Source organism: Rhea americana, unplaced genomic scaffold (assembly GCF_003343005.1).
Source record: "Rhea americana isolate MKP2758 unplaced genomic scaffold, rheAme1 scaffold_58, whole genome shotgun sequence".
Classification (NCBI taxonomy): Eukaryota; Metazoa; Chordata; class Aves; order Rheiformes; family Rheidae; genus Rhea; species Rhea americana.
In genome coordinates this window covers 3,737,532-3,764,886 of record NW_028186734.1, presented here as the reverse complement: position 1 = coordinate 3,764,886, position 27,355 = coordinate 3,737,532, and the positions used below count along the sequence as shown (strand labels likewise).

Genomic DNA, 27,355 nt, shown 5'->3' with positions numbered 1-27,355 from the left:
ATTCGGTATCTCTCCCCCGGAGGCGCTTAYTCCCATCCTTCTGTTGGAGGGCCAGGCCAGGGCAGTCGCACCTTCCTGACACTGTGCTGAATAAACTGCTGGAGGCAGAAGACAGATGCACTTCTCAGTATAAAGAGAGATACTCACAAGGCTGCTTCTGGGTCAGAGAAAGGGACCAAATCCAAACTAGACAACAGCCTAGTGCCAAGATCCCTTGTGTTGRACATCAGTGCTGAGACTGCAGTTCACACCTGAAYAATCAATAACATAAACCACTAGAAKAGAGATTCCCACTTYCGTTTCCTYGTGCAGCCTCCCCACTCCCCGGGTTCCTCAGCATCAAGGAGGCAGTGATCAGATAGGCAATGCTCATTTTATTTCAGTACTGCAATAGGGTTCTCCCCCCTCCATGTCCTCCCTCCCCCCAGTACTTCAGGTAGAACCTGCAGRTAYTAATACYATGCTATTGCTCAGATCCAGTAGGAGGCTGCAGCTCCAAGTGCGGAAACCCAGCTTCACCTCAGAGCYGCGGTCACCCCCACACCTTAGGCTGTGCCCAGACCCCTTAATCAGTGACATCTTTGTCCATCTCTCAAACGCTATGGTGAGAGCTACGATCCCTTCCTCCTCCCCCCACCCCCCCCAAAAAAAAAATATAATAATCTTGCCAATACACAACATTCCTAGCAACCTGCATTTGAAATGCAGCAATTATTTTGCCACATTATTTTTTCCTATTGCTCCAAGTCTGGCTGACAACACCAAGTCTTGCCTTCAGATTTAAAAACAAACACTGGAGCCTTGRAATGGTCAGACCTGTGCTCTAGCACCAGTTTTTAGTTTGTTAGAAACTTGCTTAAAGAGAAAGAGCTGATGCACTTCAGTTTCACATACCTACTGCAAGAAAAACTTCATGTATTTTCATTTTCCTAATTTCCTTGAGCATCCCATTTATTTGCAGTGTGAGATACAGACCTAACTTGTATTATTTCCAACAGTCCACATATTGGCCCATACCCACTTTTGCTGAAGCTCTCCCTGGTCCARTCCAAAGGGGGAAGCAGGCACAGAAAGGTCTAAACAACAGGCCTGYGGCAGGAGCTAGCCTCCGTGTCGCTAGCTCACCACTGCGGCCAGTCAGAGCTAGCCTTAATCGCTGAAACAGAATACTCTGCAGAGAGAAAAATTTTCTGATAAGTAAGTAGCTTTCCCACTACTCAGAATAAATTCCACTCAATTAGGTAAATTTTACCACAAGAAACAAACATCCACAAAACTGTAGCCAGTTACAAAAAACAAACAGAAAAAAAATTGATTTTTTTCCAGCAAAACTAAATCCTGCTACATGGAACAGCTTCTGTCCATCAAAGAAAGAAAGTTATGATGTTCTTACCATGAAATAAGCCATCACACAATAATGAACGGAGAAAAAAAAAAAGTATGTTTATCCTTGCTCAAGAGAGGTTTGCACATAACCAGGCATAAATGTATATGCAGAGACTAAAGTTAATAATTATTAAAAACATGCATAACCCCCCTCGTTCTTGACAGGAGAATCTATGGCTGCACCCTTCCAAGAACACCAGTCTTTCTGAAAGTAAGTAAGYAAGTAAGTACTATTTCCTCAAAGTTGCACTGCAAACGTGCATCTTGGTAGTCTGCAGATCCCCAACACCTCAGCTGATGAATCAAAAGACATTCGTACCTATGCATGCTCTGAGAAACCACGGAGATGACAGTGTGCAGTTACACAGACCATTAGCCACCCTGTCTGAAAGAAGAGGCCTGGGCTCTGCTGRTACCAAGCCATTCTACAGTCTGCACAGAACGCTGCTGCTGCCTCCATTTTCCCTTTTACATTTCCACCATTTAAGCACCAGGTGCTTAAATTGCTATTTCTGGGTCAGGATGACTAATCCTTCAATTCTCAGAAAGGCCAGACAACAAACAGTGTTATAAAAAGGTTTTATTGTTAATTGATACCTACCAAAGACTTGTTACCTAGCAACAACAGTCATAATTACCTCAACAACAGCGACAGTTAGAATCTGAAGTGAGTTAACTACTGTTTTCAGTGTCATTTGTTAAGCTTTCTGCAAGGTCATTTAACCCAGCTTTGTTCAGTGCAGTGATCAGATTCTCAGGTGTTGCATGTGCCCCCTCTTGATCCTGCCAGGCAACCAGCAGCTGCTTGGCTCTCATCTTCATATCCTCACTATCTAACTCAATCTGCCGTATATCAGAGTCCTTCATTTCCAAATAGGGGGCCAAAGCCTTCCACTGTTCTCCAAGCTTGTTAGCAAATGACTCAATTTGTTCACCAGTCATGGCTTTGTCCCGCTGTACCTCTGGACCTGGGGAGGAAAAAAAAAAAATCAGAGAGACTCAAGGAATATCTCAAGTAGATACAGCTACAGCAACATCTGTCCCATTTTAAACCTGTTATTTATTCACYAACAGACTATCTAACATCTTTCAGCTAGTCTTTAAATCCTACTTAGTAGTTCTGAGTGCTTTCAAATGGACGGATTTTTACAGAAGTCCTATCTGTGTTTCAAAAGAAACATCCCTTATTGCCCATAGAAATGAAAAATTTGTTTCTTAAATATCACTTGCTTGATTTTTATTGATTTTATTAATAATTAATTATTATTAAAGACAATTGCTAAGAAATGAAAACAGATTTTTTACAAGCAACCTGCAATGTTCGATACACAGGTCGAATAAAATGCAGAGTGGTCTTTAACGTTTCATTGTCTTCTAGACTTATTTTAGTCACTTGATGAAGTTATGCCAAGTTAATTTCCCTCAGTTTGTGGAAATAAAACAAGTCTAATATTCCTACTAACAGCAGGAGCATGAAGAGGGTATTAAATTTGATATGTAGCCAGTACTTCAAGGTATTTGCTCTCATTCTGGCATCATGACAAAAAACACCAAATATTGTGCTTTGCTGAGAATCCAACTGCTGCAGTGATTACACAAGTAGATTTACAAATTTATGTAGCTCACCATGGTCTATAACCCGTGGCTTACCACCCATGTTCATTTCACACTAAAGGAAAAAAAAAAACAAACCCAAAGGATGAATTACTGATGCAGGAAAATTGATCATGCTCTTAATTTTTTATATATATCTCATTCTTGCACCACCTGAAGAGAGAGATGGCATGGACTTAAAGTAACTCCTTCCAATGCTTATCATCAGTYGTACATTTATCTGAACTAAAGCCATTTCATCAAGGGGAAAGAATGGAAGACCACAAGCAATACAACAAAAGTGCTCAGATCACTTCCATTATTTCTGAACAACAGAGGGTATAGCAGATTGCACCTATCCCATCTTTGCTTTAATACAAGATTTAAAGAAAGATGTAAATTCAACACAGTGAAACTGGGAAGGCTGTTTCAGGTAGAGGTAAGCTGAAGAACTTCTGCACTACTGGCAATGAGACTGTGGAAAAAGAGGTCAGGTGCTAGATGGAAAAGGGCAATGGTATACAGACCTACAGAAGGCTTTCCAATAACAGAACAAAAACAAAATCATGAAGTGAACTGATAACTAGTCATATCTGCTGTAAGAGTTCCACAACCTACATATCCAATTTGTCCATATTGGATTCCAAGAGGTAGCATACAGAGATACATCAAATAAGGGAAAAGGTATGAGGAGATGGAAGCATGAATGAGGATGGAAGAAGGCAGATTCACAGACACAGAAGACAGGGAAGGATAGTTAAGAGCAAGACATACTGAGGTTATAGGTAAGAGACAAAAATGGAGGGACTATTCCACACAGAGGAACAAGAGATGACATTTGTCAGGAAGGTTGCTCTTTTCACAGAGAAGGATTTGACTTTAAGACACTTAAATAAAGTGGAAGTAAAGATCTCAGAGACGGAATATATCTATTTCTGAAAGCTGCTTAACTACCTACCTCAGCAGGTGCGAGAGGAAGACACTTACCCACAGCTATTAAAGAGTTGAAACAACAGGTAAGAGAGGCTGAGGAGCACTCAAGTAAGTAGTTACACAGCAATGCTGACTGTTTAACTATGAACATCTAGCAACACTGTAAACATACACCACTCCCAGGGAATGGTGCTGGAGATTCCTAATGAAAGTGCTGATCCAGTGTGAAAAAGTTGGACCCTTTCAGCAGCATGAATCATGAAACTACGGGGTTACTAGTTGTGTGTGGCCATACTAAAGGTACAGCCTCTGCAGAATATGGGTAAACGTCAGCATCAGGGTAACCAGGATAAGGTGACCCTAAGAAGAAAATATGATAAAACACAGCTTCTACAATATGCGTCAAGAGAGAAACTGTGAAAAGACCAAGAACATGCAAACCTTACTTTCATTGTTTTCCTTTAATAAAGCATCATTATCTTCCTCATCTTCATCTTCGCCTGTTTTTATTTCTTCAGAAGGAGGCTACAATGAGAGAACTAAATATCATTGGATGAATTTTGTGTATAAAGAGAAATTTTACAGCTGTATGATGGTCCCTGGCATATGTGTTAGAATGGAAAAACTRGTATGACCCCACTTGAAATTTTAACCGCCCCCTGTCTTCTGTATCCAAAACACTAGTAACAAATGTTCTAAAACACATTATTAATAATAATAATAAAAAAGTCTAATGAAAGTATCCACTGACTTCATAGGATTTTCTCCTGTTCTTTTCACAATGACTACAACTAAACATTACATACCGAGCTTTATAGCTTTCTTAAAAAACAAAACTAAGTTAAATAAACCCAACTTTAGAGAAGTCTGCACCACTGAGGAACATTTTTTTAATTCATCTTTGCTAATTTTGTTCCTCTCAGTATCATCTGTAGGCTCACTTCTCTGTATAGTAGTTAAAAGTGACAAATAAGTAAACAATATTGCCTTGATTTAGCTACTGATCAGACAAGGTGAACAAAAGGGTTCTTCTTCCTATGCTTCAATCACAGCCTTTACCTATGTATTTGTCTTTTGCCACAACATACTTATAAATGATAGTAGTATCAGGAATACAGCAAAAAGTGGTACTTAAATATACAATAAACTCCCTCCACCTCCAACATTTTTTCTAAAACTCATTTTAGCATCTAGTTAACCTCAACTGCTGACCAAACATAAAAGCTATAATCCAAGCTTCATACTTCAGTAGTTTCACTTTACTGAAAAGGAAGTTCTGCAATAGAGAAGTAAGGGTTCATACCCGTAAAACACTGCTGGGCTGTGTGTTAAGTCAAAGCTTTAGGAAATTCCCTCCCTCAACTGGTAGTCTCTCTTATAATTGTGTATAAAGAGATCTGAAAATACATACACCTCAAATTTCTACTGCTAAACACGCAAAGGAGTCAGTGCCTTGGACTTACAAGTCTACAGGTTCTATTTTTCTTTAGATATTTTAGAAATCAGAGAGCTGTCAGAAGAGCTCTAGTAAATCCTGCTGCTTTAACTTAGCGTGTTATCTTCATCTGCATACTCTGCCCCTTTACTAGTGGCTGCCATCCCAGTAGCAAGTCAGCAGATGGTCTTAGCTACCCCTATTTGGGATCCAGAACGCTGGTCTTCAATGAGGGTGGTTCGCACTATAGCACTGAACTCAAGTATCCAGGCTACATATCCCTGTCTACTAATTCTGCCATGGGTGCAAAACCCCCTCAGATCACCATAGTGATTCAGTGTTCACTGAATCCACAGCAGAGCTCAACAGTTAATTTGTTAGCCAGTGTAACAGCTGTTAAGTGTTTCAAAGTTCAGTGTTACTGAGCTCTTCATGGATTAGACCAATTTTACTTGCCATTTTTACTTTTAGTGTACAAGCCTTTTCCTTTTATACTTTTTGTTCCCCCTCTTCCCCCCACGTCAAATGGTCTACAGAAAAAGGTAAGCAAGTAGTCAAATGAATTCAGAAATTACAGGACAGTACTACTTACAGGCAGCTCCTTGGCTAATTTGATTACCATGTTTTCTAGATATTCTGGTAAACTCTTGAATTGTTGGTTTGTTGGCTGGAAGAAGTGGGGGCTTCTGCGTGCTAGTAATCTTAATGCTCTCCAGCCATAGTTAGAATTGTTCACAGCCCTATAATAAAATACAAGTTTGGTTAGTAACAATCTTTCMTCTATAAAAGGACAGAAAAAGATCTGAGTCATTTCCTAGCTAATATCATTCTGTCCAAACTTGTAAAGCTTTTTGTACATTACTGGAGTCCTGCACAGATATTAGTAATACAGAGAACAGATTGTTTTATTTAACAATCCAAACATGACAGAGAGGAAAATAAAGAGAGAGAGAGAGAAAAAAAAAGACATTACATACTTGTACTTATTTTCAACCATGTTTTCAGGATCTGCCTGTTCAATAGCTTCTTCAAAAAATTCCTCCAGTGTTGGCATATACTCCCTATAAAATAAAACAAAGAGTTTAATACTCCTCACATTTTCTTTTCTACCAGAGCTGTTTTTTCAGCTACTTCATGTATTTCTCAAACTGTATTCACAGAGGCATTAGAAAAAAAATCTAATTGCAAATGTTAAATTTGAATAACTTAAGAATCTATTAGCTACATGTTGCTATGAGATTATTTACTATATAATCACCGAAGTGTATGGGTAGTTGCTAGCACTGCCTATTAAATGTGCTTAAGTCTTCTGTTATTAAAAAGCAACACGAACATCTGTAAAGACTGTTCAGTGAGAAAGACCAGGGAGATGCAAGACAACAATTCTGTCAATTAGGAAATGAGAGCTTCAAAAAGAATGTCTCTTACAACTGGCTGGCTGCAATAGAAACATACTCCTGCATGTACAACTCTCAAACACTTGGGAATCAAAATGACTTAGTTTTGTACTACTTAATAGAACAAAATATGCAGCACGTGGTCTCCTCCCCTATACACATACATTTCAGTTTCATCCGCAATCAGAGAAAGCAAGACTACTATTCCTCATTCCATTTACTTATGGTCACTAATTTTAGAGCAGAAAAAATACTAAGTAGCTTAATGTCATACTCGCCAAGGTTTGTATCGTAGTGGCTCCCAGTGGCTCCTTTTTCAAACACATTCAATTCACTGCCCATGGTAGTATCTGTACCATTTGCTGAATGTACTTCAGTTAAAGTCCATTCAAGATAGGTTTAAATCTACACGTATCAGAAGAAATTGATTTGAGGTGGATTGAAAACTGGCTGAACCGCCAGTTCAGCATTGTGATCAGTGGCACAATGTCAAGGTGGAAGACAGTTACCAGTGGTGTCCCTCGGGGGTTGATACTGGAACCAATGCTGTTTAAAACCTTCACTAATGACCGTGAAAATGGGACGTAGTGCATCCTCAGCAGGCTTGCAGACAACACAAAATCAGGAGGAGCAGTTAGTACACTAGATAGTTGTGCTGCCATTCAGAGGGTCCTTGACAGGCTGGAGAACTGGGACAACAGGAATCTTGTGAAGGGAAATGCAAAGTTCTGCACTTGGCAGTTGCTTCCGTAAGATATTAAAACAAATACATAAGAAATCATAACCTTAAAAAAAAAATCAGGAAAGCTTGTTGAAGATTACACTATGTTCCTTAGACCTGTAGGGTACTGAGAGTCAATATTATGTCACAGGTGCAGCTGTACAAAGCAGGCTCTCAGTGACCTGATCTGTTTGACAAAGACACGTCCCCCTCCTACAAGGGAACCTAGTGATTTGTCAGGGAAAAAAAAAAAAAAAAAAAAAAAAAAGAACCCCAGTCTATAAACTCACTTTAGTTTTGTTTTGAAAAGAAGTTTTGTCCAGAAAAGCAGTGTCCCATGCATATTTAAGTGCACCAATTTATTATTGATATTGAAGGCTGCATCACGAAAGCCCAGCTGATTTGAATCCTATTGTATTTGGCACTATGCAAAAACTTCACATAAGCTATGTTTTATCCCCCAAAGTTATCTGTAAAGAAGATAGATAAAAAAGTATTATCCCCATTTGAATGAAGGGATGAGGAATCAAAGCCAAAAGTTACAACCACTTGTCCATGTTCAGTCATAAAGTCCACAGTAAAGCTTGGAACTGAATCCAGATCTCCTGGGATCTTCTCTTTCATGCTACCATGGCATACATTCTCTTGGTTCATCTCAGTTTGTTTCATTTGTTTTAGAAAGTTGGAGCACAACATACTCATACACAGAGAACCAAAAGTTTTGGTTTCAAACACAACTCCACCTTTAGCATTTGTTTGGCAAAGACAAATATCCTGTTGGAGACATCCAACACATCCCAGCTTCACCAGTAACGAAAACTCTTCTCCTGCAGTGCTCTCAACCTCTGGTAAAACAGTCGCTCTATTCAGGGAAACTGCATATCTAGTACTTCTTCCTAAGCATCCAGCCCTTTCAGCCACTACTGGGGAAGTTCTCCCTGGAAACTGTCCCATTCCTTATCCAAATTATAATATTAGATACCAAGTCAGCACAAAAGGGAATTACGTACAACTACAAAGCGAAGTACATTATCAGYATTTCCTGTACTGTGCAAGCAGAAGAGATAACCAAAACTGTATTTTTCTGCATCTGCATCACTAGTAGATCCATGAAGCTCTGAAACAATGCTTGTTAGCCCTATTTTCTCTTACCTAGTACTATTAAAGCAGGTGCCTGCATGCAAATCAACACTTACCAGCCTGTTAACTTCATTAGAGCCAGACTTGGCAATTGTCATTTATTATGTAAGCTGCTCAATTATACAATCACCCTCCATAAAACAGAAGTTTTCATCTGGCTTTTAGTTTAAATTTTACTTTACTAAACAATGAAAATTACGGACAGCACTTACACTAGTAAAGAAAACCATAAGGAGATTTCAAGACAAAGTTCCATATAATTTGCTACTCTCAAGACACAAAGTGAAACGGCATAACATACAGGACCACCCTATCTGCTTCTCTTATAGAATTTTGTAACAGTTTTGTATAACCAGAGGGATGGAAACTAGCTTTAGGCAATGATGTACCTTTTCTTAGGTACCTACCTACTCTCAGATTTACAAGCTTCCATGTTGTCAGGACATAAATTCCAAAGACGTGTTAGCTCCTCACTGCAAAGAGAAGCATAACTCCATATTAAACTCCACATTCATCATTCAGTAAAGACACAAGAAACATGCTACAGAAATTCTCATCTCAAAGTTTTTATAATAAATCATACCACACAGTGTCTGTGATACAAACACGTTAGGTATTACCAAAGATGACAAAAATCCTACCTGAGAAAAATTGTTTATTTAAATTTCCATTGTACTCCCTTGCTGATCTGTGATCAGAAACAGTATAAAACTCTCTCTTTCCAAACTAGAAAAGATTGGTCTGTTCTGTTTTGATATCGGAAATAATTTATCACTTTCTTTTTCAAAAAGGACATTTTACTAAACACTCAGTACAAGGTCTTGAAGGTCAAGACAAGGCCAAAACGTCCATATTTGGGTTGGGTGAACAGTTACAATGAAAAGACTATAATTTCTCCTACAGAGGAAATGGAAAAATGCAGCACTTGATAAAACGCACAATAAACACTTTTGCTAGAGAGGACCCAGCAAGAAAAATTCTTTGCTCCAAGATAAAATGCCAATGAGTATTATTTTAAAATCTATGGCATAAATACATTTTAAGCAAACAAAGTCAACAAAAGAATAAAAACTGATCCAGCAAGTACAAAAACACTGATCTTCAGTCTGTAACTTAAGGACTATTCATAAAGTATCTATAAGAGATGACTAAGGAAAGGAAGTCTACTGTAAACTTTAAACCAAATGACACATTCCTTGGATACTCTTTCTTAGCAGTTTCAAAGTGAAGAAGTTTGAAAATTACTGGCAGCCAGTGACAACAAAAAACAGACGAACAAAAACGCCTCTGAAGCGAAAAAGTCAACGTACTTCCCCATAAGGATTTTTTTGTTTGGTCCTTTTCCTAAGAAGTCCTCTGGAGCTGGCCTCTTTCTCACAGGCCTCATTGGCTTTGAATCTGGAGGTCTGGAGAGAGAGGGGGAGAAAAAGAAAAGTGTTCTAGATTGTTCTAGTATCAAACCAGTAATGTTTAGAGAACAAAATCAGACCAATTTAGTTCAGATGGCTTCTAGCTAAATCACAACAAAGGTATTCAAAGGTACTGTGACTCTTGGAAGGGAGAGCTGGGAGAAAGAAGAGAGAGAAAGACAGACAGAGGGAAAGAGAAAGAAAGAATATGAGAGAAGGTACAGAAAAGACGAGGAAAGGGATTTGCCAGACTCCAAAATTAGTTCATTCACAAATCTGAAGGTCTATCGGAATCCCGTTACAGGAAAAAATAAGCAAATCACATTTACTCCAGCAGCGCTTACTAAGCGTGATCTACCCCGCTGCTGSAATCATCTGCACTATGATTCCAAGTTTTCGTTTCCCAAGCGCCCCTGATTTTATGAGATCAGAGAATGGAGATCCCAGACCACTGAGGTTAGAGGGAAGACCTACCCAAGCTGAAACTCTGGCTGAGATCTAAAGGAGACAGAATATTTATAAAAGTCAAATTTCAGAATTTTATACTTTTTTCTCCCACTAGTAATTTGTCTCTTGTCACCACCACCCTCTCTTTCATACAAAAGGCTGTAATCAGGAAGAGGTGGTTCCACCTGATTTCTCCATGAAAGAAACTCCCAAAGAGATTATGACTGGGCTGCTCCTTACCGTGAAGAGGGTATATAGTGTGCGTGCAGAAAGAGCAAGGATGAAAGGATTGCTTGGTCAGCACATTGTAATAGCTAAGTAAGTGTACTGAATTAAAGTTCCAGWTTTGCCACTAGGCAGTAACTAATTGCACAGGAAACCTTTTGATGGCTATATCCACCTAACTCATTTTTTCCTTTCAGGTAAGTGACCACTATCAAGTAACAAACTTAATTAAAAAAGGCAAGCGAAAGAAGACTTGTTGGGTATGCTGCCTTGTCAGAGCTGCAATCCCAAAGACTCCTTTACAGGCAATCCAAACTGGTATACAGGAAAGCGAGCCCCTAACTTCTTCATCCTAGGGTATGTCCTTAGACAGGAAGGGAGACAACATAGTCAGTCTCCCCAGTCACTGAATCCTTGGTTTTAAGGGAACAAATGCTGCCATGAGGAATGCCTTCCCAAGTCCTGCACATACATGACCACCTCTTCGCAGGCATAACGAAGCCTTAAGATTTTTGGTAGAAAACACACAGAAGGAATAGGCACATATACAGATCTCAAGTGTATGAATCACTAAGTACGTATACACCACCAGCATATATTCTGAAGTCAAATATCATTTCAGAAACCATCAAACTTCTACTTGATAATAAAGGTACCTTTCTTTCACAAAGCTTGGGCAGCCTTCATTTTTCCAAGAGTTCCAGTTTTCTTCAGTATTTAATATATGCTACAGAAACATAAAACATTTCAAATTAGGGTCATAACCACTTTCAAAGATGGCCCTAGAGTTTTAATTAAGGTATTATATTAAGAGGAAAATTTTGTTTTAGCTTGTGTACTTCAGACTCTATTTTGTGTATCATCAGTTGAACGCCTATCACAGGTACAATCCTAGGCAGCTGGTTTGGTTTGTTCATTAACAGTATCTCTCTCTATAATAACTATGGGAAAGGTTTTATTTCTCCTTCTCTAATCAAAAAAAAAAAAAAAGAAAAAAAACATGCAGCCAAAGCAAAGAGTAAGATGATCTTTTTTCATATTTTCCACTTGCATCTTATTCCTTTCCATGATATTTCACACAGAATTCCCTTGTGAGAAGGAGCTGTCATTTTTGTTTGTTTTTTTAAATAACCAGTCTCTCCTCTCCCTATATGTGCAAATATATGCACATTTCCATTTTGGTCCAGGAGAAAGGAAAAAAACCCATGGGAAATATGTTTAATGCAAACATGGGAAAAACATGACTATAAAATAAAAAGATGTTATAAGATTTATTTATTTATTTTAGCTTAGATGGGATGAAATTTTCTTAGAGGTTACACTTATGTTCCAAAAGCTAGTTTAAACTGATACTCCTGTTTTACTCTCTGCATACACTTTGTTTAGACATGCACCAAAGTACTTACCTCTACCATTTTTGAGAATCTTTCCCCATCTGGGGGATTTTCTGAAAGAAGCTATAATTGGGAGGGAAAAAAAACGTTAATTTTTTTGTATGACATCTGTAGCAGAATACTAAGAGGGAAAAAAAAGGTGGAGCCTGCTTCATAGACAGGTGATTTAATATTATAAAAGATAATCATTTTTTGGTGTATTTTTGGTAGAAGTATCTATTGTACCAACCTGGTAAACTGCTTTTGTAGTATCTTCAATCCAAAGAGACTGTTCATCTGTTAGAACATAGTTTGAACTTGATTGCCAAGAAAAAAAAAAAAAAAGTTATAAAATAGGCCTAACATACAAAGTGCACGTTTTTTAAAGGGTTTTTTTTTGTGAAATTTCTCATGGCCAATATGTTTTTAAACATGAGGAATTGATCTACAGCACAAATTAGCACCAAGGATCCAGCATTTACACTACACTCTTCTGAGATGGGGCTAGATCAGAGCTGAAAAAGGTAATTTGAATGGGTTCTGGTCTGGTCCCATGGACTGAACATTCATTAGCTAGTGGAAAATTAGACGTGCTCCTGGAATACATGTTCAGTTTAGTTTCATCCAATAAAAAGTCCATCTGTATAATTCAAGATCACTCCTTAATGTACAGCACTAATGGCCAAAGTACAGCAAGTGAGTACAATCAAGGGATTTACTGCAAAAAGCATACTCCAAACTAAAACACTGTTGTAGATAACATCATTGTAAAAGAAACAACTACTTTACAGGCAGTAAACAGAACTTGAAAAATCTCAAAACACGAAGTCTATAGCACAATCTGAGGTCACTAAACAAGCGACACTATATCTTCTTGGTATAGCTAGAATTGTAATACAGTGGTAAGTAGAAGCAGAAAGAAAACAGTGAAATAAATAGTGTACCTAAGACATGGTCCATTTCATTCCCAAGAAGAGATGAGAATTTTTTAAAGACATTAGAAGTCAGATAAAAAAAACCCCAATTTTTGTTTTTCACCARTTGAAGAAGAATCTATTTGAAGCATAGCTATTAAAGCTCCATTTAAAATATTCAATAGCAATACAAATCAGATTTTTATGAAGCTTTTTATGAAGGTACCTTAAATGGCAAATATATACATAACTATGGCTAATCAATAACATGAAAAAGACTTTTAGAACTAGCTTCTCTTAATTAACAGGATGTAAAAAAGCTCACTATGTTTTTTAAGGAAGAGAATAACCAGTATTATTTTGCAACACCTGCACCAAATGTTATATCTAATTATATATCACCCCATCCTTAACCACCAATCAGTTAGTACTTTTAATGAATTGCAGTGTTAGTGAGTGTCATATAGTCAGTCTACAGTACAGAAATGCAGCTCAGGAGAGCTGGATTCTGTTCCTTCTCTGCCACTGGATTGCCTTGGTAAATAATCTATAGAATAAGGATAATGATACTAACCTAGTTAGCAAAGTGCTTTGAGATCTGTTTATAAAAAGCACTAGATTACAGCTGAAAACAGCTGCCTTAAATATTAATGATTACATGCAGATATGGTCAAGGGCACAGGAAACGAAGACTGGTAGGTATTTCTTCAGTGTAACATTAGAGCGTGAAGTGGAAAAGGATAGGGTTTTGTTCTGTCCTATCAATTTATAAAAGCAATAATCACCATTACTATTTCCTGATATTTTAGACAAATTTTGGTATTAAAAAGCAGCAATGTCACATGAAGATCTCAGAGTCAATATAAATTCAAAATGAAGCCACATATGAATAGCTTGTGCTGGTCTAACAGCTTGCTGCTGCCTAAGGAGAGGCTGAGGAGAGGCTACAACTCCTTCCCTCTCTTGGTCAGCACTCACCTTCAGCCAGCTCTAATGCCCTCTACTCCTCTGAGATCCCATTCAACTCACTAATCTGGCAGAAAATTGAATCTGCAAAGATGAGCAGATAGTTTTTTACTGAACAAATTTAAGAGAGTCCAACGAACACTAGAGCCACTGCAAAGGAGGGTAGAGAATCAGGTGGAGGGAAGTAAAGATAAAAATGAGACTTCCCCTTTCCAGCAATAACCATCTGTTAAGCCCTTCAAAGCATCTTCTATATTTACCAGTCCAAGGCTCTGCAAGTTTCACAACAGCTGTAGAACCAGCAAATGTAAGCTTTCTAAAAACATTTTGGTTTAACCCAAAGTTCTTAACTCCCCATCCTCAAAACACAAATATTCCCACATTACCTTTTAAATTTGACCTGTCCCTTTAGATACTGAAACAGTATTAGATACTGCAACAAGATGTGACGGCGAAAGTTACTGTCACTCAGCTGTAAATCCATCAACTAAACAAAAGAAATTATTATTAATAAAAGAAATTATTATTAACAAAAACAAAGGAAATTATTATCCTGTCTAACACGCTCTAGGTGACCCTGCTGAGCAGGGAGGTTGGACTAGATGATCTCCAGAGGTCCCTTCCAACCTTACTGATTCTATGATTCTATGATTCTAAATATATGTGCATTTTAAAGACACTAAGCATACACATACATAACTGTAAAATCCTACAAAGATTTTTAGATAAACCAGATGGAGATGGTTTTTTTTACACAAAGATGACGATAAGGCACTACAGAACCTAGATTCAATATCACCAATTCTCTTGAGAAAGTGCTCCACGAAGTACAAGGATCAGTAAAACTGTCACACAAAACAGTTATCAAAGTTACAGAAGACAGTTATCAAAACTCCTAATGAAATCCATCACTTAGAAATGTGAGGAACTGAGTGTAAAAGTAAACAGTAAATTTCTAGTTTTTTGTTAAACTAGTTTTATATTGCTGGACTTCACAACATTCTAAGACATCATTCACCCTGAAGTGAGCAAGAACTCGAACAAACAAATATTGATTTTTTTTCAATACTTGAAAGATAGCTTGCTCACTCTGCCTAGGAATTACTTGCTATGGCTACCAGAAAAGGGAGCATTCTCATGAAAATTTGCACAATGATACACTGCTTGATATCTACCCATGTGCTGCAGCATGAAAGATCATAAAAAGGAAGCAGTTAAAGATTCTTTAGAGAAAATGAGCTTTGATTATTAGATGTTAACTAAGTGACTAGTTCTATATCTTCTGTTATTTATTGTTTTAGAACTGCTGATACACATATCAGAAGTTTGAGATTTTACCTACTCCCCAAAATAAAACTCATTTTGCATCAAGACTTACTTTCTGTCACCTGCTAATGCATGGATCTAAGAGTTAAAGGAATATATTATTCCAAAAAACAGACAATGATTTGAGCATTAATTTCAACGGAGTGCTGTATTTTTGTGATAATGTTAATGGAATTCAAAACTCTCAAGGCTTTTTTTTCAAAACAACTTAAACAAGACCATAATAAGGCAGAAAATATTGCTAACACACCAGGTATAGAACATGTAATTGTAACACAATAAGAAGGCAATAGATCTTTAAATATTTACTGTCCTTTAACTTCCCTTCCTAAATGTAACAATACACATCAAATGCTATAAATGTACCAGAAACAGGAAACCCTGAATCATTGACTGTCTGAGAAAATTCACAGAGAAAGAAAATAAATAAATAAATAAAACTAATCTTTCTAAAGAAAGTGGTCAGACAYTGGAACAGGTTGCCCAGAGAGGTTCTGGAGTTTCTACCCTTGAAGATACTCAAAAGCTGACTAGACCTTGATCAACCTGCTGTAGTTGGTCCTGCTCTGAGCAAGGGAGTGGACTAGACAATATCCAGAGGTGCCTTCCAACCTTAACCATTCTGTGATTCTGAGAAAAGAAATCACATACCTTTTCACTAGTTAGGAACTTTGCAAAATACACATGTTCTCCTCCTGTTTTTAGTTCTTCCAATTTTTTTCGGGAAGCCTGAGTGTCATCCAATTTGTAACTTTTGAAAACAGCCAAAACTTCTTCTGAGTACTATAAAACAAAGTTATTTACCATATGGAAAACACAACTATGCAGTTAACTAAAAAATTATACTAGACTTAGTGCTGACTGAAAAATCATTTGTAGACTTACTATTAGCCTGTCAAAGCAGCATCCATTTGCCACACTGAGCAGTAAATAAAGATTCTCTGAAAGTCACACGTATCTTAGACATTGAAAGTTTTTTTTAAAAAAATCATTTCAGAATGTCTAATTTTTTAGAGCATTCAAAACACACTAAGAATAAAAAAATTATCATTGTGAACACCGCATGAATGCTTTACTGCTGAGATGTTATCAAGAAGCAAAAATCCATATGATGATACAGCGCTATATTCATATATCACTTAAGTTGTTCAAAGCACATACAAGAAAGGTATGGAATGAAAACTACATTTGTAGTGTTAAAATCAATTCAGAACCTTAAAACTGCAGTTAAAAAAAAAAACTGTCAAAAAAAGTCATCTGAAAGAACTAAGACTGGTCCCTGGTCCTATTCACTTTTTCTTCTTTCTTTCTTTCTTTTTTTTTAACACTAAGAATGTAAACCTTCTATAATGAATTTTTAGTAGGCTATCTGAGTGGACTTTATTTCTTATTACCAGTGCACAGAGAATGAGGATTTAAAAAACAGGCTTCTTACAATTAAATGAAAACTGAGTAGTAAATTGTGAAGAAACTAGTGTAACTTAGTGATAAATAATCCTCAACATTTACAGTTAGCAAAACTGAAACACTACCAATAATTACTCAACTGGCGCAAGAATAGGTTCAAGTCATTGCTTCTATAAAAAAAAAATCCAAATTTCATTAGAATCTTATCCTGCATAGGATCCCACCGGGATCAACATGGCTCTATTTGAAAGCAATTTAAATACGTATCTACATTTAGTGCAACAGATCTAGGAACAGGTAAAACTACTTTTCTTGTTGGAAGAAAAAACACTCGCATGCACAGATTCTGCTTTTTGCAGCTGACAAATGATAAAAATTGTATTTCTAACATCATTGTAACATACAAAGTTTTGCTGTAATTGACAGCAAGTCATAAATTTCAGCTTTATTAAAAGATTTATGGTACATCTTAATAAATTATTTAGTGTCAAAGACTTATTTTAGAAAACAGTAAAATGCATTTCCCCATACACTATTATTATTATTACTATTTTACTTAGGCTCAAGAGTTGAAATAAACTCTGATTACCTTAAGAAAAGTTTTCCATGACACTTTCTCATAGCACTGCACTGGATTCCGAAAGTAATCTTGAAGTGACCAGAATTTTCTATACAAGTTATAATCTATTGGAATGGAACTGAACAACAACAACAACTTATGAAAATCCATATTCAAAGCAATATATTAAACTCAAGTCCACTCAAGAATATGCAATCCTCCAAAATATCGTTGTAAGTAAAATAATGAAACTAACAGTGAAGCCCTGAGAAGACTGTAATTCAGAATTTTTCCCAAAAGTTTTCCATTCAGTATTCTGTTACTTTCTTACCATAAAAGAAGCACAAAAAGTAAGAAGTTTTACAGTATCTGAAGAATAAACAGGAACAAAGTCTTTTCTCCTAAAAGTATATATAGCATGCATTCATTATCTCCCTAATATATCTTACTAGAACAACTTTTGCCAAGATAATTGAGAGAATTGTGAGAGACAAACAACAATATTTTTTGGCCGAAGAATGTTTTTTTTTCAAATAATCTGTTATTTCTTTCCTCTTCCAGGCAACCTCCACTTAGACTGAGACACTGCCAGGTTGTGTCTAATCTTAAGAGGGCAGGAGGAAACATGATTCTAGAGACTGGATTTAAACATGGAGTCTAATGCTAGTGATTTTTAACAGAATTGAGTTATCCACTTATAGTTCAACGAGAAAACAACACTAAAGTCATATTCTCCGTTTACCAGATCTGATTTTCCAAAACACTCACAAAGCATGATGTACAGCAGAAATTTCACCCACAGTAACAACTGCATATACTGCATGTTAATTAACTGGTAACTTGCAGAAAACTACCATGAGAATGAAGAACACTGATTTTCTCAGAACCTTTTCTTTTTAAGAGAAAGGTTCTTCTAGTTAAAACTAAGAATAACTTAGAACAAAGAGGAAAAAATCATGACAGATAGAGAAATGACTAGCCAATATTTGCCTAAAGTGGCTTTCCTCATTTATTCAGAAGTGCCTCCAACCCAGTGCTTTAATGACTCTCTCCTATACAGAAGCATAACAAAGTATTTTCACAGTCCAACGCTGCCATTACTACTGCAATCAGATTCATCTTATGAGAAACAATTCTAAGAAGCTCTGGAGATCTTAAGATCTGAAAATACTAACATAGAGTGAAGAAATTTATCTTGTCAGAGGAATAAAATTTGATCAAAATGACACTAAAAGATAGAACAAATATGATGAACGTGAAGAGGAACACTAGCAGCAAGAGCCCATGTACCATTTCATCTCAGGGCTGCTCACAAGAGACTGGGAAGTGCAGCAGTAACTACTGTGATCCTAACATGAGGGTGAGGAGGGTCTGCAGGATCAAAAAACATGTAACAAAAACAAACAAAATATCCAAAGCCCACATTTGTAAAGTCTTTTTCCCCATGCTGTAACAAGTTTACTACCTAATAATGTAAGGTAATAAAACAGCCATTTGATGCCTCTGATGGCAAAAACTCACCCACATCACAATAGAGCTAGGAAGCAAACTGAAAAAATACACTGTCTAATCAAAGTTGTGTGTACTGGGGGTTAGGTTTAGCTCAGCTGGTTAGAGCGTGGTGCTAATAATGAAAAGGTTGCGGGTTTGATCCCCGTATTGGCCACTCGCTTGAGGGCTGGACAAGATGATCTCCAGAGGTCCTTTCCAACCTTACCGATTCTATGATTCTATGATTATCACTATCCCCAAAAATCTGTCAAAAAACATGTTAGCCACAACGCTTTCCATATGCTGCATACCTTCCTCTTTCCATTAGGAGTGTGGTTAGTTAGAAAAAGCTTAACTGAATACATCTGCTCATTTACAGTGCTGTGCCAATTTAAGAACATTGTAATTCCTTCAGCCAATTTAATGAACCTCTTTTCAACTGTATCACTATGACAATTATAATTCAAGTATTGGCAATCTATTTTACCTTTAAGTAGTATGTAAGTTTATTTCTTCTTATGTTGCAAGCCAGAAAATATAAATAACCTCTGAACTGTTATATGGTGGTCTACAAAATTTCTGTTAATATCTGATTTATTATTGTTTTCAAAATTCAAGTCTTCAGTTGAGTAACACTGGGTATGTTAAAAAACTAAAGGCCATTATGTGCTGACGTGGATTTCTCTTGCTCTTACTTTCAGAAATTTGATTTGCTTTTCAAAGCTTCCTACTAGGAACTAGCTATAACTACTCAAGTTTGAAAACTACTGCTTAAATATCTACGAATATACCTTCTTTAGAGGAGATTCACTGTTTAATTGGATTTCATCAGAACATTTTATCAATCAGTTCAARTGATGCATTGTAAAACTTCTGCCTGATCAAAATGTGTGGCTTTTTCAGTACCTGATAATATACCTCAAAATAAGTAGAAATCCAAGTATAACATTCAAGGGTATTTACGAAAGTAGGTGTAAACAGTGACCCTACAAGATCCTGTTTCATCTATTAGAATTACTATAAACTCACCAACTTGTTGGTGCTTCATCATCTCCCATTTCACCTTCTTCTACGTCCATTCCCTCCTCTCTCTCCTCTATGTGCTAATGGGAAAAAATAATTAAAAAATGATACAAATACTACTGTAATTTGTGCAGAGTTTTCATAGGTTTTTTTCATTTATATATTTTACTACAGTTTAGATCACAAAGTTTAAGCTCCTAATGCAGAAGATCCCTACAGCATTAGTCCAGTAAACTGCACAGCATATTCCTGTCTTAACATCATACTGTACTTTGAAAAGTACAACTTCCCTTGCTTTCCACAGCCAGAAGCAAGCCTGCTAGAAAAACTGAAGGGACAGCTTTATACTCTGTACATTACGGGGAAAACTTATTACAGTAAGTGACAGTGCTCACCCCTCACAATGAAATCAAAATCTTATTTTCTAAAAGTTTGCACATTTTAATGTGCTGAGTAACATGCCAATTTCCAGAATTAGCAATTTGGCCTGGAAGAGGGACACCTAAATTATGAACACAGAATTCTAAGTATCARTCAGAGTAGTGTATTTCTGTGCAAAAAATCTTATAGGCTTTCAGAATGGTTTTCTGTAGAACAAGTAGAAAGTGACATAGGAATTTTCACCTTCTGTCCTAGAGTGCTCTCGTGTTCATTGGTATTGAAAACTGTGACATTTTCCAAGTTAAACTGACTCTGCAAGTTAAGTCCTGTGGAAAACAAAGGGTCAGTCTGAGAAGCTGTGATGTTCATAAACTAGTTCCTTCAGTTAGTTGTTTATCATCTATTACTATTACAATTATAACAAAGAATTTTAAACAAACAGAATCTGAAATCTGTGTTGGAAATCAAAACAAATGAACTGTCTAACATGCTCTAGGTGACCCTGCTTGAGMAGGGAGGTTGGACTAGATGATCTCCAGAGGTCCCTTCCAACCTTACCCATTTTGTGATTCTGTGAAAGCTACTTACAAGTTCTAGGGTAGACACAATAACTAAGACAAAAGTTCTGAAAGATTTTGGTCTGCAATTTAAACTTATGAGATTCAGCGAACTTGGTCTTTTTATAAACGTTATGATGAAATGCAAAATCTCACCTGATTTTTCTGAAAGAGGAAATAACCTAGCCAAGAACAGCTGAATTCTTCCACAGAAAACTGTGTTTTGTGACTTAGATAATCTTCTTAGGAGGTCTAAATGTTGTAAAAAGTAAAGATTATTAGTATTTATCTCCCTTCCAGTTTCTCAGTCACAAGCATTTGTTTAGGAGGTGCTAATTACATGACCTATACAGCTAATGAAAGGCAGGTAAGATTTGTAAATTTAAGTAATATTAACATCTTCAGACCACCCATATTTTTCCCCCATGCACTCTATCAATTCTCTTAATTGCTACAATGGTTAGAGAAGTTAAATTCAAAAGGAATCCAATTCAAACAAATACTGTCTCTGATAGGGGGCTTATCATTGCTGAGGGATATTTCTCAGATATTCTTCTATGACTGTCTACACTGATGAAAAAGATTACCTTAAGGTCAGAATATTTACATCAAACAGCAAGATTTATGAATATCTGCTAAGATGAGCAATCCATCTTTTAACTTTATTACATACTGAAGACATCCTTATGTAATTCAGTTATTAAACTCACTTTCAACTGCTGTGATACGGAGTTCTTTACAACCCCCATGAAAAGTTATAACTCACCATTGCACATTCGTAGCAAGTAATTTTTCCCCGCAGAATAGAACATATTCTGAAATGGATTAAAGGCATCAAGATCATTAAGAGTCAGCAAAACCTCCTTGAGCATATTGTTTTTAATTCAATCACGTATCACGAGTAAATATGAGTCATTCCTACTGTTAGCTCTAAATCTGAGTTTTCCATAAGAGGTAGGTTTCACAAAAAGGCAGTATAGAACAAGTAGTCTCACTCATTTCAAGGAAGCATAAAACAAAATTTAAGTCTAGCTTCCATACAAAAAATGGCAACAATGAACTACAACAGCAGCATCTAGTTTTTTCCCTGAAATACACTAATTTAAGTCTCACTGCTTTATCTTTCCAGGTGCATTTTATGTACAACTGTAAAGAGAAACATACAAGATTTAGAGCATTCACAGCACTATAAATTTTGCAGCAGGAGAAATTGTTAGATATTGCAATTAATGAAAAAGAACAAGCATTGAATAAAAGCATGGAAAACAAGATTATCTGAAATAGAATAGGGAGTCAAGAAATCCAGGCCAGGAAAACACTGACAGAAACTGGACTACTCTTCAGGTATTCCCGAAGCAAATCGTTAAGTTGCTGCCACTTGCGGTTCTGGCAGTACTGCAGTTTCAAATAGCAAACCAAGGATCTTGAGATCCAAGACTTCTTATGATCCTGAAGTAAAATGCAGGCAGGTTAAGACTTCTGCCTGAGACCTTGAATTCCCTCTTCAGTTAACCAGCAACTGCAGCACAAGAACCTCAGCAGCTCGTCACAGAAGCTCTCCTATTGTTACCGCACAGCTGTACGGCAAGAGCATAAAACCTTCATATAGACCCCAAAACAGTTTGTTCTTCAAAAGCAGAAATATTTTAGGGCAAAACATTCATTCTTGCTATAGGCCTGTAATGGAAAGCTAATTAAAGAAGTGACTAAGACTACTTCTTTCTCTGTAGATTAGAGTGGAGAAATCTCCTATAATTCCAGAGGAAGGAGTTGCATAAAAGGTGAAGAGTGAAGAAACTCACAGGAATCAGACACCGTAAGTTAAAGACACTGTAGACTGGATAGAAAAGAATTAAAACAGAATATCAATCAAAATTATGATTTTTTATTAATTTTCTGACTTCTTTTGCTCTAACTCATTGTTTTTAAACTTCAAAATAAAATGTACTCAACGTGACTATTTTAACACAAATAGATACAAAAACAAAATTTTTTTTGTAAACCTGGTTCAGGTAGATAAAAGCTTTGTAATAACTATATTTTGGAAAAAATACTTACTGATTTCCATGTAGCAACATTTTTCTCCACAAAAGTGAAGATTTTGTCACACTGATCCAAAGGCAGGCAATCCAGAACATCTCCCAGAAGTACAAAAGGGGTTGATGCAGTGCAAATACCTACGAGGAATGGGATATACTTTATTCAGCAAATTTGAAATGGAATGAATAAAGATGTATGGAAGTCAAGGGACATTATGTTAAAAAAAAAATCTCCTGGATTCCTAAAAAGCCTAACAAAAACACCAAGGTAGAGTGTGCACTTATACTGAACCTATTTCCTTATGTACACAGATTCAAATGAGCATTTGCAAAGCTTCGTCTTAATGTATAACAAATAATAAACATGACAAAACTCTAAGCCACCAAAATGAAAAAAATGAAATTAAAAAAAAGGAAAATAAAACAAAACCTACCACCAAGATACCTACCATGACAAGTTTTGTTATGCTTCTTCGAAAGCTTTTGATGCAAGCCAAGCATAACAGTTTGAGCTTTCACACACAGTTTTTGGCTTACCCAGAAAATGCACTATGAGCTTTTACACGTGTTTCTTGGCCAGAAACTTGAATACATGCCTTATGCCTCTCTCACAGTCACTATGAAACCTCTGYTGTATATGAGCTTCTTTTAAAGTTTTTACTAACAATAGAAAACCTACATGGTAGAGCTCTTAACAATCAGGCTTGCATCCATTTATAGCACACAAGGGAACTCTTCAGGCTTCCAAATCCACAGCTGATTCTACTACAAACCGAAAAAGTTCAAAAGTCTTTTCCTCAAGTAAAGCACCCCTGAAGTCAGTATACCGGTGCTCTGTACTTTGGTAATGTCTGCATTCATAATCATAGGTTCTGTTATTCTACAGTTCATAAAATACATATGCATTCAATACATATTTACTAAAACAAAACCGTATTTGATAGGTTCAGGTACACATCGAAGAGTGTCAAAGGTTGTTCAGATGGTATTAGCACAATGATCTCTGACACAAAAGACAGTTGTAATAACAGACTTGGGTATCTGAAAAACAGCTGTGTACTAACAGGTCAGTATCTTGGAGACTAGCACAGACATTCAGGAGACCTTATCTGTGGCTCTGTCAGTGACTGAGAAGGAAACCTAGGATAAGCCTTTTAACCTTATAGCCTCATTGGCCTCACATCTGAAATCAGAATGGGAGACTTTTAAGCATTTTACATGGGCCATAGGAGTAGAAAATCCTAATTATGTTACAATCAAAAGCACACATTTTCCACTATATATTAAAAAAAAAGAAAAAAGGTTCCAACATAGCTGCTGCACACACAACTGAATTTAGATATATTGTACTTCACTCATCTCTTGTGCGACAGATTTATTCAACCACTAACATAAGGACCACATATTATCAAAGCTAACTGCTGTACTGTAGACTACTTAAAAAAAAAAAAAAAAAAAAGATAGTAAACAAACAAATGAAAAACCAATACCTCCCAGCCCCTAAAACTGCTACCAGATTTGACAAAGATGCTCACCTTCTGTGACTCCATTAATAGCAAGAGAAATAATTGCCAGGAGATTTTCACACGGAGCTTTGTTTATCTAAACACACAAACACATGACAGGATTAAAATTCTCTGTTTTGACATTAATATATTTAATGAAGCCAAAATTCTTGTTTCCCAGGCAGACACCACTTCCCAAAATTTCAAGAATTCTATTAATCAGACCCATAAATTACCTATTTAAATTTTTTATTTAATTAGCAACATCTTTTGACCTCTTCTGGTCATTAAAAACCCTACAATACCTATTGTGTAGATGTTTATCTCTGAAAACTATTATTCTACATTCTGCCTAAATTGAAGCTATATCAAAACCAAAATAGTTTGAGTCCTTTAATCTACTGTCATGCAGTACATGCTAGTAATAGATAACCCACTCCACTCTGGAAGTATAATTGTAGAATAAGGCATATTTATGAGAAACAATTTTAAGTCATAGCAGATTTTCAGAAGCATCACAAAGAACTGCTGGAAAAGGCTAAGTAAGCACCTCTCATCAGTGTGGTATCTATAAAACCAGCAATTTCATCCTACTTTAATTGTCTATATTAAATCTTAATTACATAACCTTTAAGTAATTCATATTTTTAAAAAACAATTTGCTAAAACTAAATTAAGCTGTTGTTAAATTACTATATGTTAACTTGCAAATAGAAGTTTCATTTACTTCAACAGATAGGCTGTAGCAGTTTGAACTACTTACTATTTCTTCTTCTACAATAACTCTAAAAGCTTGGTCCAAAGTGCACTTTTTTTCATTTTCACTGCAAATATAAACAATCTACATTAGTTAATAACAACTATTAAAAACAAAATTAGTAAAAACAATCTGAATAGCCACCTTTTAAACTCAATTGGCAGCTACTTACCTCCCAGGAATCTGATTGAATGCGTTCAACAACGGTTTGATAGTTTTGTTATTCAGAGCCTCCCTGGTGGAAGTCTACATAAGGTAAACAAAAAAGATTACAAAACCATTAGGCAACCAAAGTTATTCTGATGGATTACTTTCTTCCTCTATCTAACAGAAAGCAGAAATACTGAGGAATCTATTTGTGACACACCAAGCACCAAATTAAAAAGAACTTTTATTAACAACTTATAACCCAGCAGATCATCACACCTCAAATCAGGACTAACAGTATGCTGAAAATAACATTTCAAGTGAAATATAAAGGAGCATGCTATTTTAATGACAYTGCATCTGGAACAGCTGAAAGGTTTATACACAAACTTTCACCTGCCAGTCAGACAAGCTAGAACAACTTTATTGCCATGTAATACATATCCTGACAAGGACTACCATGCATTAGCTATGCATAAACACAGGTTAATAGGACTTAATACTCACACAATAGCACTAAGATGGAAAAACTCACTCAAGAACAGGAAAGGGAAGAACCCTCTCTCAAGATTCCCTCTCCTCCACCAAAGTGAACAGGGAGGAGACCTCATAAAACTACACTCCTGTTGTCATAACATTACTATGTGGCTTTAGAACACTATGAATGCAGAGTTTTATCTGTTTCTCCAGTTAGCGGAGTTTACCTCCCTGCATCAAAATCCAAGGTAGTAAAGGTTAGGAAATGTTTGCACACTTTCCTAGAGCTTTCTTCAAGACAGCAAAATAAAATACACTTATTGCTTTGGCATACGTGCTAAGTCAAATTCTCTTCTGCACTTGTATGCAACTCCACAGCACAGGAAAAGGGGATGGTAGGTGAGTTCAGCTTTGAATTTGGTACTTTCTTTCGTCCAGCTGTACATTTGAGCTCTCAGCAGCCACTTAATCTAGCACTGCCTCGCTGCTGCTCACCCTTTTCCCAATCCCAGTTCATTCAGGAAGCCCAAAGTAGACAAAATAAATTGTTTCGCACAGCCTTCCTCCTCCTCCAACAGTCATGACTCTGCACTGGGATGCTAGGCAACACTGAGAAGCTCCTGGAGTGAGTGCCGGACCCTCGGAGACAGAAGGGAGCCCGGTGCGCGCCTCAGCGGGCCGTTGGTGGTGTGTAGGTGTGGGTGTGTGTGGGTGTGAGTGTGAGGGGGATAACGGCCGTGCGAGGGAGCCGGCGCGCGCCCCGGCGGGCCGTTGGTGGGGGGGTGTGTGTGTGTGTGAGGGGGGTAACGGCCGTGCGAGGGAGCCGGCGCGCGCCCCGGCGGGGCGGCTGGCGGAGAGGGCGCGCGCGGGCCGAGGCGGAAAGAGAGGGGGAGGGGCGACGCAACGAGGCAGAGCGGCTACACTGACGCGAAACGTTGCCTTCCCCCGGCTCGGACCCGCTCGGAACGGCAGAAGAGGGGCGAGGAGCTCCAGCCGAGCTCGCGCCGCCGCCAGGCTCACCGTGAACCGGAGCCGCGCCTCGGGCAGACTGAAGAGCGGCGGCGACATCGTCCCGGCCCTCCGACGCTCCTCGGCGCGCGCCGATGACGCCATCCTCCCTTCCCTCCCCGCGCTCCCCCGGGCGGGAAGCACGGCCGAGCCCGCGCTCCCGCCCACTCRTGGCGGGGAGTAGGGCGGGGGGCAAGGCAGGACCGCCGCGGAGGTCCGTAGGCCGTGCTGGCAGGCGCCCCTCGCCCCACGCCTGGCTTCAGCGCCGTGAGGTCCTGGCGCGGCCGGCGGGAGGCGAGGAGGCCCCTCGGCCGTGGCGGGCAGCCCCTGCTGTCGGGCAGGGCTGTGAGGCCGTGGGCTGCCAGCCCTTTTCTGAACACGTTTAGGCGGGGTGAGGAGACCGGAGTACATCGGCTGAGGGCTTTTCTGTCTGTCAGGGTATAGCTGTCTGCTACGCAGAAAGTTGTGCAGGTGAGGAGGCTGAAGTGGAGGAAAGCTCTCTGTCCACAGCAGGCTTTTAAGTTAACTAAGGGTATGTGGTCTTTGTGACTAGACACTTTTTAAAAAGCAAAAAACGTTTCATGTAGGTGGTTTCCACGGCAGTCTRTCCTGTTCCAAAGCATATTTGTAATAGGGACTTGGAAATGTATGTGTCAGCTACACCGTTGTCAACCCAGGACAGGTGTTTAGTAATAAAAGATACCATATGTTGAATAGAGTGGGACAAAAGCATCGGGAA

The 27,355-nt window shown here is 37.8% G+C and overlaps 1 protein-coding gene across 1 annotated transcript; it reads right to left on the bottom strand.

The window, feature by feature from the left end:
• Positions 1-1,950: 1,950 nt before the first annotated feature.
• THOC1 (THO complex subunit 1) lies at positions 1,951-26,749 on the bottom strand. Its single transcript, XM_085319356.1, has 21 exons — positions 26,629-26,749; positions 25,157-25,230; positions 24,991-25,051; positions 24,258-24,324; positions 22,742-22,860; positions 21,450-21,498; positions 20,840-20,935; positions 20,370-20,452; positions 19,752-19,825; positions 17,262-17,370; positions 15,917-16,048; positions 14,326-14,426; positions 12,310-12,376; positions 12,093-12,143; positions 11,343-11,413; positions 9,916-10,011; positions 9,013-9,078; positions 6,325-6,408; positions 5,940-6,087; positions 4,359-4,437; positions 1,951-2,354 (listed from the first exon to the last, which is right to left on the bottom strand). Exons 1-21 carry the CDS (start codon positions 26,719-26,721, stop codon positions 2,059-2,061), a joined length of 2,016 nt encoding a protein of 671 aa, XP_085175482.1. The 5' UTR covers positions 26,722-26,749; the 3' UTR covers positions 1,951-2,058.
• Between the last annotated feature and the right edge of the window lie 606 nt (positions 26,750-27,355).

Excerpts from the sequence above, each read along its gene's own strand:
- THOC1 (XM_085319356.1), bottom strand. The coding sequence starts at position 26,721 with ATGGCGTCATCGGCGCGCGCCGAGGAGCGTCGGAGGGCCGGGACGATG. Across the intron at positions 21,499-22,741 it reads ATGTTGCTACATGGAAATCA|AATATGTTCTATTCTGCGGG; the intron begins GTAAGTATTTTT and ends AATCCATTTCAG. Across the intron at positions 4,438-5,939 it reads AATTAGCCAAGGAGCTGCCT|CCTCCTTCTGAAGAAATAAA; the intron begins GTAAGTAGTACT and ends CTCTCATTGTAG.